Source organism: Muscardinus avellanarius, assembly GCF_963383645.1.
Source record: "Muscardinus avellanarius genome assembly, chromosome: 12".
Lineage (NCBI taxonomy): Eukaryota > Metazoa > Chordata > Mammalia > Rodentia > Gliridae > Muscardinus > Muscardinus avellanarius.
The window spans coordinates 25,047,833-25,064,767 of NC_137798.1; the positions used below are offsets into that span (position 1 = coordinate 25,047,833).

At 37.8% G+C, this 16,935-nt stretch overlaps 1 protein-coding gene across 1 annotated transcript; it reads left to right on the forward strand.

The window, feature by feature from the left end:
- Positions 1–8,326: 8,326 nt before the first annotated feature.
- Positions 8,327–9,262, forward strand: LOC308271310 (olfactory receptor 11G2-like; the record flags this gene model as incomplete). The annotated part of the gene is made up of 1 exon (XM_080707591.1): positions 8,327–9,262. The coding sequence occupies one exon, from the start codon at positions 8,327–8,329 to the stop codon at positions 9,260–9,262; it is 936 nt and encodes a 311-aa protein (XP_080563717.1).
- Between the last annotated feature and the right edge of the window lie 7,673 nt (positions 9,263–16,935).

Genomic DNA, 16,935 nt, shown 5'->3' on the forward strand with positions numbered 1-16,935 from the left:
GGCATCACAATCCCTGACTTAAAATTATACTACACAGCAGTAGTAGTAAAAAAAAAAAAAAAACAGCATGGTATTGTCACAACAACAGACATACAGACCAAAGGAACAGAAGATACAGAATAGAAGATCCAAACCCACACACTTATAATCAATTGATCTTTGACAAAGGGGCCAAACTCATATGCTGGAGAAAAGACAGCCTTTTCAACAAATGGTGCTGGGAGAACTGGCTATCCATTTGTAGAAAGATATAACTAAATCCTTATGTCTCACCATGCACAGGAATCAAACCAAGATGGATCAAAGACTTGGAAATTAGACCAGAGACTGTGAAGCTATTAGAGGAGGGCATAGGCTCAACACTCCAACATATAGGCAGAGGCAGTAACTTTCTCAACAAAGCACAGGAAATTAAAGCAATAATTAATAAGTGGGATGGCATCAAACTAAAAAGTTTCTGTTCATCAAAGGAAACCATCAAGACCCTAAATAGAAAGCCTACAGAATGGGAGAAGATCTTTATCAGCCACGACTCTGATAAAGGGATAATATTCAGAATATACAAAGATCTCAAAAGACTCTACACTAGCAAAACAAACAACCCAATCAAGAAATGGGCAATTGAGTGAGACCTTGTTTCAAAAATAAAGAATAGAAAGATGGTGGTTGGCCGTGGCCTCACCAGCAACCAGAGCCACAGCAGTGACCACAGCCACAGTGGCGACAGGTGGCAATGGCCAAGTAAGACATGTTTTTCTCTGAGAAACCCTGGAGAACAGATTTTGGGTTAATATCTGATTGGGACAACATACAGAGACATTTCCAGCTATGACTTCCTACCTAAAATATAAGAGAGAAGAGACAGACCAAGATGGTGGCAACGACGGTAGTGGCTGCCAGTATTCAGGGGATGCAGACAGATCCAATCCAACCTACATTAAACTGTTGGAGAAATTTCCCTGAAAACACACTGTTCCTGCCCCACATGCTCAGGAATTCTGGACAACATACTACATAAGAACAATGCTCAGGAGGAGAACCAAGATGGTGGCGGTGGCGGCCAGTATTGAGGAGAGGCCAACAGATTTAATCTGATCCACCCTGAACTTTTGAGGAAATCTCCCTGAAAGTAGACTGCACCTGCCCCACATGCTCAGGAACTCTGGACAACATACTATGTGAGAAAAAGGTTTGGGGCATGTCAGAGGGAGCCCCCTATAGCAGGGTCAGCCAACATGCCATGCATCCCAGGAGACAAAGGCACTCCTGGCAGCCGCACTCCTCTGTGCCACAAAGGGGGCCGGAGTGCACTTGGAGCAGCAGAACTCGCTCTTCGTGGTGAAGCCATGGGCCTCTGCTCTTGGTGGGGAGATAAAAACCATTGCTGCTAAATACTCAATACTCCAACTTCTGCAAAAGACACGTACTGTTTTCTTTTATTAAAAAATATTGAAGAGGGAGGAAGATGGTGGTGGCTGCAGCTGCAGCAGTGACCACAGCCACAATGGTGACAGTTGGCAGTGGCTGAATAGGATATGCATCCCCCTGAGAAACCTTGGACAACAGATTTTGGTTTAATAGCTGATTGGGACAATATACGGAGACATTTCCAGTCATGACTTTCTATCTGAAATATAGGAGAGAGAGTGGAAAATGGTGGAATTAGAGGCAAGACGGCAGCATGGCACCCACCACTGCAAGAGAAGTGATTTTTGGAGGGATATTCCAGAAGAGATCAGAAAGTAGGCTGCTCCTGCCACACATTCACAGGAATACTTAACAACAACATACTCTAGGAAAGACCAAGAAGGTGGCAGCAGCAGCAGCCAGTATTCGGGAGAGGCAGACAGATCCAATCCAATCAACCTTGAATTTTTAAAGAAATCTTGAAAGTAGACTGCTCCTGCTGCACACGCTCAGGAATTTGGGACAACATACTATTTAAGAAAAGTGTTTGGGGTGAGTCAGAGGGAACCCCGCCCGTATGGCCGGGGTGGCTCTCTGTGCCGGGTGTCACAGGAGACATCAGCACTCATGGCTGCCAGGCTACTCTGTGCTGCACTGGGGGCAGAGCTGTACTTGGAGAAGCAGATCATGCTCTCCATGGTGAAGCTGTGGGCCTCTGCTTTCAGTGTGGAGATAAAATCCATTGCTTCTAGGTAATCGGGCTCCCAGCTTCTGCAAATGACACCATGCTGTTTTCTCCAGCTTAAAAAAAAATGGAAGAAAAAATTTGGAAACTCTGTAGACATCCTGCCCATAGTGACAGGGACCAGAGCCTGCTGTGTGGTGGGGCCAGGTTTGGAGCCAGCAAGGTGAGGCCCGGAGCCTGCCGTGAGGTGAGGGTGGGTCTGGAGCCAGCGAGCCCATGCCCAGAGCCTGCCAGATGGTGAGGCCAGGTCTGGAGCCAGCGAGGCTAGGACAAGAGCCTGCTCCACAGCAAAGGGCCTGGAAGCACTAGAAGTTGCCACTGCCTCACCTCATCTCTCAGCAGATTCCCAAATCCAAGTGACCTCTATTTTTTAAAAATTGGTTTTGAGTGGATCATCCTGTCAAAGTTACTCACCTTCTGGCTTTCAGGATTTCAGTAGGTGGGAATAAGTGTGGAAATTAAAAGAAGGGCTCACAAGGAATAAAGAAACTGTAGTTGATCGGACGTGGATAAATAGAAGCTCTAATACATTGTTGGTGGGATTGCAAGTTGGTGCAACCACTTTGGAAAACAGTATGGAAGATCCTTAGAAGAAGGAAAATGAATTTACCATATGATTCAGCAATGCCACCACTGAGTATCTACCAAAAAGAATGAAATCCAAAACACCAAACTAATGCATGAGCAACCATGTTCATAGCTACACAGTTCATCATTGCCAAACTGTGGAACCAGCCAAGATGTCCATTAAAGGATATGTGTATTTCAAAACTATGGGATGAAATTTTGCCCAGCCATAAGGGAGAACAAAATTATGAAATTTACAGTGAAATTTAAAAAATAAGAAATCAGATGTTTTTCCTAATATGTGAAAACTAGGGATAAATGGGCAACAGGAGAAACTCTAGGTGAAGAAGGGATCCTATAGAGGAGCAATTAAGGTGACCTATCTGAGGGGATGGGAGGGGGGAAGAAGAAAACTCTTTAAAGTACATGATGTACTTAAACATATCAAAGTCAATCAGGAAGCCAAGCACAGGTGGGAGGGAGGGGGAGGGAAGGGGTTAGGGATTGAGTAAGGGCTGTTTGGGTGATGTGTACATTTATATCTCCACAAGTTTTTTTTTTTATCCCATTAAGATGTATGACTACAATGCACCAAAAAAATTATTTTAAAAATCACAAAAATAAAGAATAAAAAGTAGGGCTGAGGGTGTAGCTCCAAGGTAGAATGCCCCCAGATATTCAATCCCCAGTACTACACACACACACACACACACACACACACACACACACACACTATATATATGAATTGAATAGATACTTCACAAAAGAAGACATACAAATGGCCAAAAAATACATGAAAAAATGTTCAACATCATTAGCCATCAGGGATATGCAAATCAAAACTACACTGAAATTCCATCTAATCCTAACCAGAGTGCCACGCATAAAGTCAAATAACAAATGCTGGCAAGGATGTGGGAAAAGAGGAACTCTTTTACACCATTGATGGGAGTGCAAAGTAGTTCAGCCCTATGGAGATCAGTGTGGATATTCCTTAGAAAACTGGGTATGCATACTCATGTTCATAGCAGCACAATTCATAATAGCCAAAATATGAAACCAACCTGGGTCTCCATCAATAGATGAATGGATTGCAAAATTATGGAAAATATACACAATGGAATTCTATTCAGCTATAAAGAAGAACAAAATCATGTCATTTGAAAGATGTAAAGACCTGGAGAACATTTTGTTAAGTGATATCAGCCAAGCACAGAAAGAGAAGGAACATATGTCTTATCTAATACGCCCAAACTAGGGAGTATTAGGGATGCCAGAGGAACTCCAGATAATGGAAGGGAAGCTAGAAGGAAGGACAGGAGAGGAAGAAGGCTGAGGTTGATTAATGGAGGAGCTACATTCAAACATGTGTATAAGTGTGAATGTAGTGTGGTCAACCTGGACAATCATTATTGGAAGGGGGAAAGGGGAAGTGGGGGGAGAGCACCAAGCACTTATGAATGTATGTCATCTTCAATATGATCTACATAAAAATAAAATAAAAAAGAACATTTTCATCTCTAAAGAGAAAAAATATAGAAGCCACATATTCACAAGATATGGAAGCAACCTAAGTATTCACTGAGAGGTGGATGGGTAAAAAAAAATGTTTATACATATAATCTTAATATCTTAATATAATCTTAATCTTAAATACTATTCATTCTTTTAAAAAAGAGATCTTGCCATTTGCACAAACAGGGATGAACTTAAAGGAAATTATGCTATGTCAAACAAACCAAATGCACAAAGAAAAATACTACAGGATCCATCTTATGTGTGCCATTTGAAGCAGTTGGAATATACAGATACATAGAAAGAAAACAGAACAGTGATTACAAGAGGCAAAGGGAAGGATGGGGCAATGTGAACATATACCTCAACGGGTACAAAGTTGCAGCTATGAACTGTACAGCAGTATGAAAAAGGACCAACCATGCCATATGTATTGGCGCATACCTATAATCCCAGTATTCAGGAGGCTGAGACAGAAGGGTCGCAGGTTTGAGGTCAGCCTCAGAAACTTAGCAAGACCCTTAGAAATTTAGTAAAACTCGGTTTCAAAATAATAAATTTTATAAAGGACTTATGATGTAGCTCAGACGTAGAATACTCCTGGGTTCAATCCCAAGTACTAAACATAGTAAGAATTTTTTTTTTTTTTTTGTGGTGGTGGTGGTACTGGGGTTCCTGGAAACCCTTCTACTTCATGGCTACACTCCCAGACCTATTTTATACTTTTTATTTGGAAACAGGTTCTCTTAAACTAGCGTGGCTGCCCTCAAACCTGTGCGATCCTCCTGTCTCCGCCTCCCAAGCGCGGGGATTACAGGCGTGCGCCACCACTCCTGGCTACTAGTAGGAATTTTAAATGGTACAAGAGCTTTAAAAACAGTTTGAGTTTTTCTTTAAAAATTAAGTTTAGCCAGGTATGGTGGTGCAAGTCTGTAATTCCAGTATGTGGCAGACTGAGACAGGAGGAGTACAGGGTAAGGCCATCCTCAGCAACTTAGCAAGACCCTGTTTCAAAATTAAAAATAAAATAGGGCTGGGGAGATAGAATGTCCCTGGTTCAATCTCCAGTACCACAAAAAAATTAAGCTTGCATCTATCATTTGATACAGCCATTTATTTCACTCCATTTACCCCAGAGGTAGGAAAGGAGCATATATCAGTCAAAGACTTGCACTTAGAAATTCCTAGCTGGTTTATTTACAATAACCAAAAACAACAAACAATACAAATGCCCATTAATCCCTCCCTTTGAAAAAAAGTTGTATCCTGTGAATTTTATTTTTTTTTTATTTATTTATTTATTTATTTATTTTGTGGTACTGGGGTTCCTGGAAACCCTTCTACCATGGGATACACTCCCAGACCTATTTTATATTTTTATTTGGAAACCGGGTCTCTTAAGCCAGGGCAGCTGGCTTCCAACCTGCGTGATCCTCCTGTCTCTGCCTCCCAAGGGCGGGGATTACAAGCGTTCGCCACCACACACAGCTCCTGTGAAATTTTTTATGTCCAGCCAAAGAATAACATGGCCTAGATGTGAGTGTCACGTCAACTTAAATAATTCTGAGATCTAGCTGTGAATGCCAGATCAGTTATAGATACCAGGGGCTGCTTCCCCAGGCTCTTAGATGTGTTAAGAATTTTCAAGAGCTCCATTGTAGGCACACTCAGGGAAGTACATATAGCATTATTGGCTGGATGATTAAATAATCAATTAATTTATCAGTATTTCATTTTACCTGCAATATCCGAAATGAGCAAAAGATGCTATATTAACTTAAATAGGAAAAAACAAAACGGAAATTAAGGCATGTCCCCAAGGGAAGAGAATAACAAGCACAGGGCCGTCTCTTGACACTCTTCTCCTTTTAGAAGCAATAAATAGATCCTCGAAGACCAGAAGAAACAAGGTAACTTGCTTCCCAAGGGCTCTGCTTATAACCCCTCCATCCTCCAGTAAGCACAATAAGAATCGCACCACAGTTACCACCTTTTCTCTTCTCCTGGTTGTTTCTAAAAAGATCATCACTGCTTTCAATGGAAACTTCTGAGAATCTTCAGTTTGGGATTCCCTTTACTAATACAGGTAATAACATGATGTCATGTTTAAAAGATGAAAAATAATATAGTTGCAGAATCCAGTAGTCTCTACACAAAACTCTGTTTGAACTTACAATGGTCATACATGTATCCAATGTTTTTAAACTCTGTTTTGTTTTGTTTTTTGAAGTATGGCATCCAATGTTTTTAAACTCTTTTTGCTTTTGTTTTTGTTTTTGTTTTTTTGAAGCATGCGGAATTGAACTCAGTGTCTCACAAAAGCTAGGCAAGTATTCTACCAATGAACTATATCCACAGACCTAGTTATTTTTTATTCTGAGACAGAATCTAAGTTGCTCTGCCCATACTTGAATTTTTGATTCTTCTGCCTCAGCCTCCAGAGTAGCTGTGATTATAGGCATGTGCCACTTGTTACCACACCCAGCTTCTAAACTCTTACTGCTCAAGTACTAGTCAAGATACTTCCACAGATACTATCTCATTCTGAAATCTGCATAACAGCCCTTTTAGAAAGGTAATATTATGCCATCTCTAGAGCTAAAGACACTAAGAGAGTATTATCATCCTATGAGTGATAATCTCCTGACTCTAAATTTGAATGTTTTTCTATTAGACACAGCCAAGTACCACTTGTCCTAATCTGGACTCTAATCCTTATTTTTTAAAATTATTTGAGAAACATATCACCCAACATTTCAACTATGATATGATGCCAACTTCCAAGAATAATCTATGACTGATTCTAGGCAATGAAAAATAGATGTTTTTCATGTTTCTATTGCATGCTCTATTTACAAAGGATTATAGTAACCAAGTCCAAGATCTGATTACAGGATAACTAAAGAAAAGTTCCTGGTGGTTTTTAACTTGAAAAATATAAATCCACCACACAAAAGTATAACCACCCATAGTCATTCTATCTTTAGGTACTTCCAAGCAGTGGTTGGGAGACAAAGCAAAAACAGTTTTAACATTTTCTCAGCTTTTCAAAATTACTACTAAATATTTCTCAACATTAGATCAATAATGACAGATTTCATAGTGTATACATATGGAATAGGAATCAATGACCTTTGCAGGATCATATTCCCAACACAGACAAAGACGTGTTTCAATGAGATCAAACTAAGGTTGATTCTATACCTTGCTTGAATCTACCCTCAATCACTGGAGAACTATTTTGACAGAAGTGAATTGCAGCTATTTCCTACAATTGATTTGAATATTTTACTCCTGAAATATTTAGATTGCATTATCAAAGAACATGAATCAACAAGTTAACTCTCTCAAAGGAAACAAGTGATTCCAAGTAGTCCTGTTTCACCGCAGGCAATCTGAGCCAGCTGTGCGGGTATAATCTTTCTCTGCGTACAGAAAAGGTGCATTAATTAATTCATTTTATGAATATGTGTTGGAAATTTTCTAGGTGCAAAGCATTAAGCTAATTACCAATCACTTCTAATAAGGTTATTTCTCAGGCAAATTGATATTAAGCCAATTCTATTTGAAACCATCTAAGGGCAACAGCAGAATTTCATTTATGGAAAGTACAAAAGCAAGTACAATGCAAGAGCAACTGTTTAGAATGACATGCTTAGCTTATAAATAATAAAGAAAACAAAGACTTGCTCAAAAAGGAAAAGGAATATGGAACTGGAGGGCAGAGTGGGAGAGAATAGTGATTGATATGGATCAAGGGGAGAGGCTAAGTGTGATACTCTATTTCTTGACCTTGGTAGTAGTTCCAGTGGTGTCTTTTTAAAAATTATGTATTAAATTGTTTCTTTACATATTATGCATGTTTCCATACATCTCATATTAAGGAAACTTCTGTGTCTATACACTGATACTCATTGACAGACCAACAACTATTGTCCAAGAGAACAATATTTCAAGATTAGACAAAATAGTGTCTATTGATATATAAATTTTAATTGCATTCCCTTGGATGACTTAAAGACATATGTTGGTTGCAATTTGTCTTTGTACTGTCATTTGGTAATTACTGGTGCTTTTGCAGCTCACAGACACATGAAGACCTTCCGCACCCCCAGCAACTCCAGCACCATCACCGGCTTCATCCTCCTGGGCTTCCCTTGCTCCAGGGAGGGGCAGATCCTCCTCTTCGTGCTCTTCTCCACTGTCTACCTCCTGACCCTCATGGGCAATGGCTCCATCGTCTGTGCTGTGCGCTATGATCAGAGACTCCATACACCCATGTACATCCTGCTGGCCAACTTCTCCTTCCTAGAGATTTGGTATGTCACCTCCACAGTCCCCAACATGTTGGCCAACTTCCTCTCTGACACCAAGATCATCTCCTTCTCTGGGTGCTTCCTCCAGTTCTATTTCTTCTTCTCCTTGGGCTCTACAGAATGCTTCTTCCTGGCAGTTATGGCGTTCGATCGGTACCTTGCCATCTGCAGACCTCTACACTACCCCACTCTGATGACTGGGCATCTCTGCACCAATCTTGTGGTCAGCTGCTGGGTATTTGGTTTCCTCTGGTTCCTGATTCCAATCACTGTCATTTCCCAGATGTCTTTCTGTGGACCTAGGATTATTGACCACTTTCTGTGTGACCCAGGTCCACTGCTGGCACTCACCTGTATCAGAAACCCTGTGATAGAATTGACTAGTTCCACCCTAAGCTCCCTACTTTTATTTATTTCCTTTCTCTTCATCATGGGTTCTTATGCTCTGGTCCTGAGGGCTGTACTGAAGGTCCCTTCAGCAGCTGGAAGAAGAAAGGCCTTCTCCACCTGTGGGTCTCACCTGGCTGTGGTTTCTCTTTTCTATGGCTCAGTAATGGTGATGTATGTGAGCCCACCTTCTGATCATGAAGCTGGAATGCAGAAGATTGTGACTCTATTTTACTCTGTGGTTACTCCACTCATTAATCCTGTAATATATAGTCTCAGGAACACAGACATGAAACATGCAATGCAAAAATTACTGGGAATATAAAATTAAGAATCTTAGTTAAAAAGACTATGAGATGGAACCTGATTTTACCTTCTTTGTTAAAAAAAAAAAAGTGAAGCCTGGCATGGTGGTGCATGCCTGTAATTCCAGTACTTGGGAGGCTGAAACGGGAACAATAGAAAATGTCCAATATATGGGAAGAGCCATCAGAAAAAGCTTTTAAACATCTTACAAAGATTATTCTATTTTATTCAGGAGAGAAATATAAATAAATCTATAATAAATAACTTTTTCCCAAATATTACAAAGATCAAATGTGATGTTAAGAAAAACATGAATCTTATTGTTTACTAGAACCATAAATTGGAACAGCTTTTACAGAGGACATTTTGAAAATAACTCAAAATTTGAAAGGTATTTCCTTTGACCCAACAATTTCACTCTTAGATATTTATCTTACTTGTGTATAAATATAAGAATATTAGATACTGTTTTTAGTAGCAAATAATTAGAACCATCCAAATTCTCATTAATTAAAGATTAATTCGAGGCTGGGTAAGTTTCACACACTTGTAATCCCAGTATTTGGGAGGCTGAAATGGGAGGATTGCAAGTTCGAGGCCAACCTGAGCAACTTAGTGAGACCATGTTTCAAAATTTAAAAAAATAAAAAAGGATCTGGAGGTGTAGCTCAGAGGTAGAATCCCCTGGGTTCAATTCTCAATACCAAAAATAAAAAAAGATTAATTGGATAAATTACTGTATAAAATGCTGATTAGATTTAAATACATAGTGTTGACTGTAATATAATCTGAGATCCTAATTTAATTACTTTAAATATAGATTTTTGAGGAAATAAAATGACATGCAAAACAAGCATTTCTCATTTATTTGAAGTCACTTTTTGGGAAGGAAGATGGAGAGGGGAAAAGAGACTTGAAGAAAGAAATAGTTCTAATATAATATATATGAAGTGATTATAATATAATTAATATAATATAATATATATGAAGTGATATATAATATAATGTAATATAATATAATATATATGAAGTGATCTGATTATAATATAATATAATATATATGAAGTGATATATAATATAATGCAATATAATATATATGAAGTGATTAATACCAATTTCAATATTATAATTTAGGTGATATCCAGAGGAAAACATGCCAGCTGCTATATGCATATATGTTTCTATTATACTGAACCTCTATATGATACATAATTATAATGTAGCAATAAAATCATATTTTTTATCAAGTGTGCTTCATTTAATTGATTTAGAACTCATGTTGCGGCAAGGAATATAAAAGTTTTAAAAGTGACCAGAGAACAAGTTTTCTGGCACCAAAATCTTTCCAACTAAACAGGTTTTGAGCATCACAAGTCACAGTTATAGATATCCTCAAAATGGACACATAGTTTTGGAAACTTTCTGTGGTTCCAAGTGCCCAACTATGAACCCTTACTCCTCCCTTAACATGATTCGTGTACGAAAAAGCTTCTCTAGAAAAAATCCATACACATTTCTTTTTATCTTTTTATTTTTTTATTATTTTTTTAATGATACATCATTTTGGAATACAAGACTTAAGAGGATATACAAGCACATATCATCCAATAAACCCTCATCCAATCCCCATCCCATTCCCTCCCCATCTCTCCATCCCGTGCTTAATTGGTGATTATCTTTGATATAATTGTTTATGCACCTCATGGGTTTTTTTTTTGGTGCACTGTATTCATACATCATAGTGGGATACAAACTTTTGTAGACATACATGCACACATCGCCCAGTCAGCCCCCACCCGATCCCCACCCCATTCTCTCCCCATCCCTCCCTCCCATGCTTGGCTTAGTGGTTGACATCTAGTATTATAGCAATTTATCCAAAATTAAAAATGATAATCTCACATAATAGTTTCATTTGTCTGATACCAAGCTTTTGATGACTTAAAGATAACATTTCGATATTTCTTTTTACTTTCTTTCTTACCAGAGAATATTTTTTTATATTTTTAGGTGAAACTATCATATATTTATATATTTATTTTTCAGAAAAAAAATCTATCCTAATATGGAATATGGACTCTAGATATCCAAAACGATCTTGAAAAAGAACAAAGCTAGAAGATATATATTTTCTGATTTCAAACCATATAAAGCTACAATAATTGAAACAGTATAGTACTATTCTAAGGGCAGATATATAAACCATTGGAGTTAAGTAAAAGCCTAGAGCTAAATTCTTCCCTATATTGTCAAGTTATTTTTGACAAGGTTTCCACGAACATTTGGTGGTGGAAATAATAATCTTTTAACTAAATATTGTTGAAACATAATAATTACATGGAAAAGAATAAAGTTGGACCCTTACCTAATCCCATATACAAATATTAACTCAAAATATTCCATCCTCCCCCATCCCATCCCCTCTGATTGGTCACCTTACTTGCTTTGCTATAGGGCCCTTTCTATAACTCGGCCTCCTCCTGTTACCCCTTTCTTCCTAGTTCTTGCTAATTAGGGGAAGCATCTGGATTTTATTTTCTGTGCTATTTCTCTGTGCATGCCACATTGCAAGTTCCAATCCCACTCTTGACAGCCCCAGTAGTGGCCTGGACACCCAGAGGACTCTGATCCCGACCTCGCTGGCTCCAGCACTGGCCTTGCCTCATGTGAGGCCCTGATCCTGGCCTCGCTGGCCCCCGCACTGGTTATAGTATTTTATCATCACTATTTGCTTTGCAGAACTACTGCTAATTTATCTAGATGATGTCGATCCACCTTGTTAATTGTGTTTACCATTTAAATTTAAAAGTTTTACAATTTAAATTTAAAAATTTTGGCAATTTAGTTAAATAACTAATTTAAATAATTTAATCAGAAGATCTTTAATTAACTATTAGATTTGCCCCTCTGGCATCACATGGATATATCAGAAACATGAATAATTCAGTCATAATGTTTTATGGAACCCAGGGCTTCTTCCATCTCTCACCTGCCCTTAGCATCTATAATAGAATTTGTCTGTTCTTCTGTTAATTATATTCTGTCATTATTCTCTTCCTGTACATCATAAAACCTATGTGTTGGTTCTGAGAGCTGTGTAAAGGGTTAATTAAGCAGATGTACAACAAAAGGTTCTGTATCTATGGTTCCAACTTGGCCTTGGAGATGGTGATGCATGGGAGGCCACTTCTCATTACAAATATGGAATACAGTCACTGTATAACAAGTGTACAGCCTTGGGAATAAAAAGACAAAGACACGTTCTTGAGCAACCATGACATAAAATCCAGTGGCTTATAAAAAGCCACTGTTCCTCCTTCCTAATAACTTGTATATTACAAAAACAAACCGTGGACTTTATAGTGATTTCCACTCTTTACTTTTGATTATTAGTAATTTGTGTTTTTTCTCTTTTTTATTATCTTGGCTATAATCTTATTAATTTTTACAAAACATCATATTTTGGTTTTGTTTATTTTCTCCATTAACATCCTGTTTTTATTTCATCCATTTTTGCTCTATTTTTATTATTTCCTTTCAAACAAAACTTTTAATAACTATTCTCTTTTTGTTTCAAAGTTAAGTCAAATAATTTTAACTATAATGTCATTATAGTTGGCAAGGAAAGAAAAACTACATGACAGAATTATTTTGCTGAAATATAAAGATTAGGTGAACAAAATTTTAAATATCTTTCTGATATATATGGTAATGCAGCATTGGATTTATATATGTCTTTAACATGTGTGGGATAAAACAGTAATTATTGAAATTATTTCATTCCTTGTTACATAAACAGCAGTTGTTCTGAGATCTGCTTGTGTTAAAGAATATATAAAGAACTTAAAATGCTTAACACTAAAAAAAAGCCCAATCAAAAAATGGGCAACTGTACTGAATAAACATTTCTCAAAGGAAGAAAAACAAATATTTAAAAATTTAATATCATCAGCAACCAGAGAAATGCAAATCAAAACTACATTAAGATTTCATCTAACTCCACTTAGGATGAAATTATGAAGAAGACACACAATAATAAATGTTGGTGAGGATGTGGAAAATAGATACTCTTATACACTATTGGTGGGAGATGCAAATTAATACAACCACTATAAGATTAGTATGGAAGTTCCTCAAAAAACTAGGAATGGGACCACCATTCCATATGATCTACTATAGCACCTCTCGGCATCTTTCCAAAAGAATTAAAATCACAATACTATAGTGATACATGTGTATCTGGGTTTATAATAGCACAATTCACAAGAGCCAAATTAGGAACTAACCTAGGTGCCAATCAATAGATGGATGGATGACAAAAACTGTGGTATATACACACAGTGGAATTTTCCTCAGGCATAAAGAAGAATACAATTATGTTATTTGCAGGAAAATGGATGGAACTAGAGAATATTATACTGAGATCTGCCAGTCTCAGAAAGTCAAGGATCAAATGCTTTTTTCTTATATGTGGAAGCTAGAGAGAAAATAAGAAACAAAAGGAACCTTAGATCATTGAGGAGAGAGACCAGTAGAATAGTGTGAGGGGATGGAGAAAGAAGATGGGGAAGGGAAAGGGAAGAACTGATGAAAGGAATGGTTCAGTTATGCTGTGCCATGTATGAAGGTATAACCACCAATGTCACTGTCACGTATCAGGAGGATGGGTAGTGAGGTGTGACCTGAAGGGAAACACACCAAGACCTGTGTGCATATTTCTTTGTATAACTTTGAATTTCACTATGATGTGTATTACAGTGCACCAATTAAAATCTACTTTTAAAAGAATGTTAAAGCCATGAATAGTGTACTTTAAATAACACATTGTTGAAAACACTTTGGGGAAAGAATTTTTAAATGAACTCTTGTGAAGTTTCTATTCTTTAATAGCCTATAGTACAAATACATATAAACAGAAACTGGGTAAAGAAACACATATTGAGAAAGAGGCATGAAGAGAATTTTCAGATTCCAAGAAGAGCTATTATTCAAGTTCTTGTACTTTCACAAATGAATATTTAGTAAATATAGGTTTTATAAGTTGTAGTTTATTTGGAGAATTAAATATAAGAGAGAATTATTTTAGAAAGAAAAAAATGATTTAAATATGTACAAATCATTACTTCATCATGTATTCATTTTGGTGCTTACAGTGAAACACAATGACTTTTCTTTTTAATTACACACAACTTTTAAAGAGAGGCCATATAGAAAAGGTAAATAATGAAGAACATGGACTCTAAAACAAGATAGGTCTATCACTTGGACAAGTTATTTATTCTTTCTAAATAGGACCTAAAAATTCTTTCTACTTGTTTTTTTATTGGGGTTTTTTGTTGTTTTTGCAGGTCTGGGGATGAAACCCAGAGGCATTTGACCTCCGAGCTATACCCCCTGCCCAATTTTTTATTCTTTATTTTGAAACAGGGTCTCACTGAGTTGCAAAGGGCCTCACTAAGTAGCTGAGGCTGTCCGCGAACTGCAATCCTTCGGTCTCAGCCTCCCGAATGCTGGGATTACAAGTGTGCGCCACCATGCCCGGCCTATTGTTTTGTTGTATGTGTTTCTAAATTAAAAGTAATTCAAAATAAAAATTTAAAGATAAAAATAGTAACTGGTTATGAAAATTATACTTAGATATTAAAATTAAAGCTTCTTAATCTCTTGCTGAATATGATCTGGCTACTTTTAATGCCAAATACATCTTTAAATGATTTTAAAGTGAGAAATCTAATGTTCCAAAGTGGATTTCTAAAAACTAATCACTTAAGAACATGCAAAATTAGCATAGTTAATTAAAAAGATAAAATTTTATCTTAACAATAACTGTTTTTCTTTTTTATGGTATTGGGGTGGAATTCAGGGTTTGTTTGTTTTTTACCTCCAGGCTATACTCCCCGACCTATTTTATACTCTATTTGGAAACCGATTCTCACTAAGTTGCTGAGAGCCTCACTAAGGAGCTGAGGCTGGCTTTGAACCTGTGCTATCCTCCTGTCTCAGCCTCCCAACCACTGGGATTACAAACATGTGCCACCACGCCTAGCTTAAAAATAACTTTTAGGCTGGGCGTGGTGGCGCACGCTTGTAATCCCCGCACTTGGGAGGCAGAGACAGGAGGATTGCGCAGGTTCGAAGCCAGCCATGCGTGCTGGTTTAGGAGACCCTGTTTCCAAATAAACATGTAAAAATAGGTCTGGGAGTGTAGCCCAGAGGTAGAAGGGCTTCCAGGAACCTCAGTACCACCAAAAATAATAATAATAATAATAATAATAATAATAATAATAATGATAACTTTTATATTAGAAAATAAAGTTGGCTGTCATGAAGCATAAATGAGTTACAAAGTGACTTTTTTTAAATCTCTGAAATCACACCATCATATAAATCAGAGCCTACTCAAAAAAATTGTGTTTGTTTCCATAAGGGAAAGAAAATAAAGCTAATTGTTCTCAGGTGTTGACCAGAGGTCGTTGGTGAACTCTAAACTGAATGGCCATGCTACTGAGATTCACAAGTAGCATTAAAAAAAAAATTTTTTTTCCTGCATTCAAATCTTTTCTAGCTATTATAACCAAATAAAAGGAAATGGCAGAACTAAGTTAAACAAAAATATTTTGTACCCTCTCCTAAAAAGTGGTGAGGTAAGAAATATGGAGAATTCCATAATATGTGTATCCCTTTTTAGAGTTAAATTACTGCCAATGTTATTGTTTCATAAACTTTCATATTTCACCTTTGCAAACATAGTGAATAATACTCTTACAAAAACCATGCAATGAAAAGCATCCATCTGACAATCAGTTTTTAACTTTCAAAAAGTTGGACTGGACGTTGGTTGTTTGAAATTTGAAATAAATTTGTTCCGCATGGCAGGTATATTGTGGCCAAATCACACACTGGGGTGGGGGGGGGGGTAAATGATCACAGCAATGACAACAATATTAACAAGTAAAGATTGAGTTGCAAGGGGCCTTGTTGGTCAATCTTGAATCTTGTGGGTAGAGGGAAAATGCAAAGCTGCTCAAACAAGAAGTAGGATGAATAGGTAAGTCCTTGAGATAAAAGCTCCTTCTACACTTGGAGATAAAGGGACTGCAAATAAGTTGTACTAATTAATAGGTCTGTGCCTCTGTCAGGGATGGGGAAGTCTTAAAAGCCTGCTACTTGGTATAATAGAGAGGAAGCAATGCCTACCTGAGACCTGCATTGTATGTCCTAGGTTATGTAATTGCTTGAGTTTCTCAGGCCTCAAATCCAAACTAAAAAGGAAAACATTTATACAGTGAAAGCTACAATGGTCCTGAGACAAAATTGACTCCTGTGCCAGCATAGCTCTCTACAACTGAGGCCATATCACACTGCCAGTCTCTCTCTCTCTCTCTCTCTCTCTCTCTCTCTCTCTCTCTCTCTCTCTCTCTCTCTCTCTCTCCCTCCCTCCCTCCCTCCCTCCCTCCCTCCCTCTCTCTCCCTCCCTCCCTCTTCCTCCCTCCCTCTGCCTCTCTCCCTCTTACTCTTCCTCTCCCTCGCTCTCTCTGTTCTCTGCCCCTCTCTCCCTCTCCCTCCCTCTCTCCCTCTCCCCCCCTCTCTCTGTCCCCAGAACTGACATCAGTCACTAGAGTCCCAAGGAACAGCTTCCTTATTCAGAGCACCAAATCTATGTTTCTTGGAGAAACATAGTAGGCTTGGCGA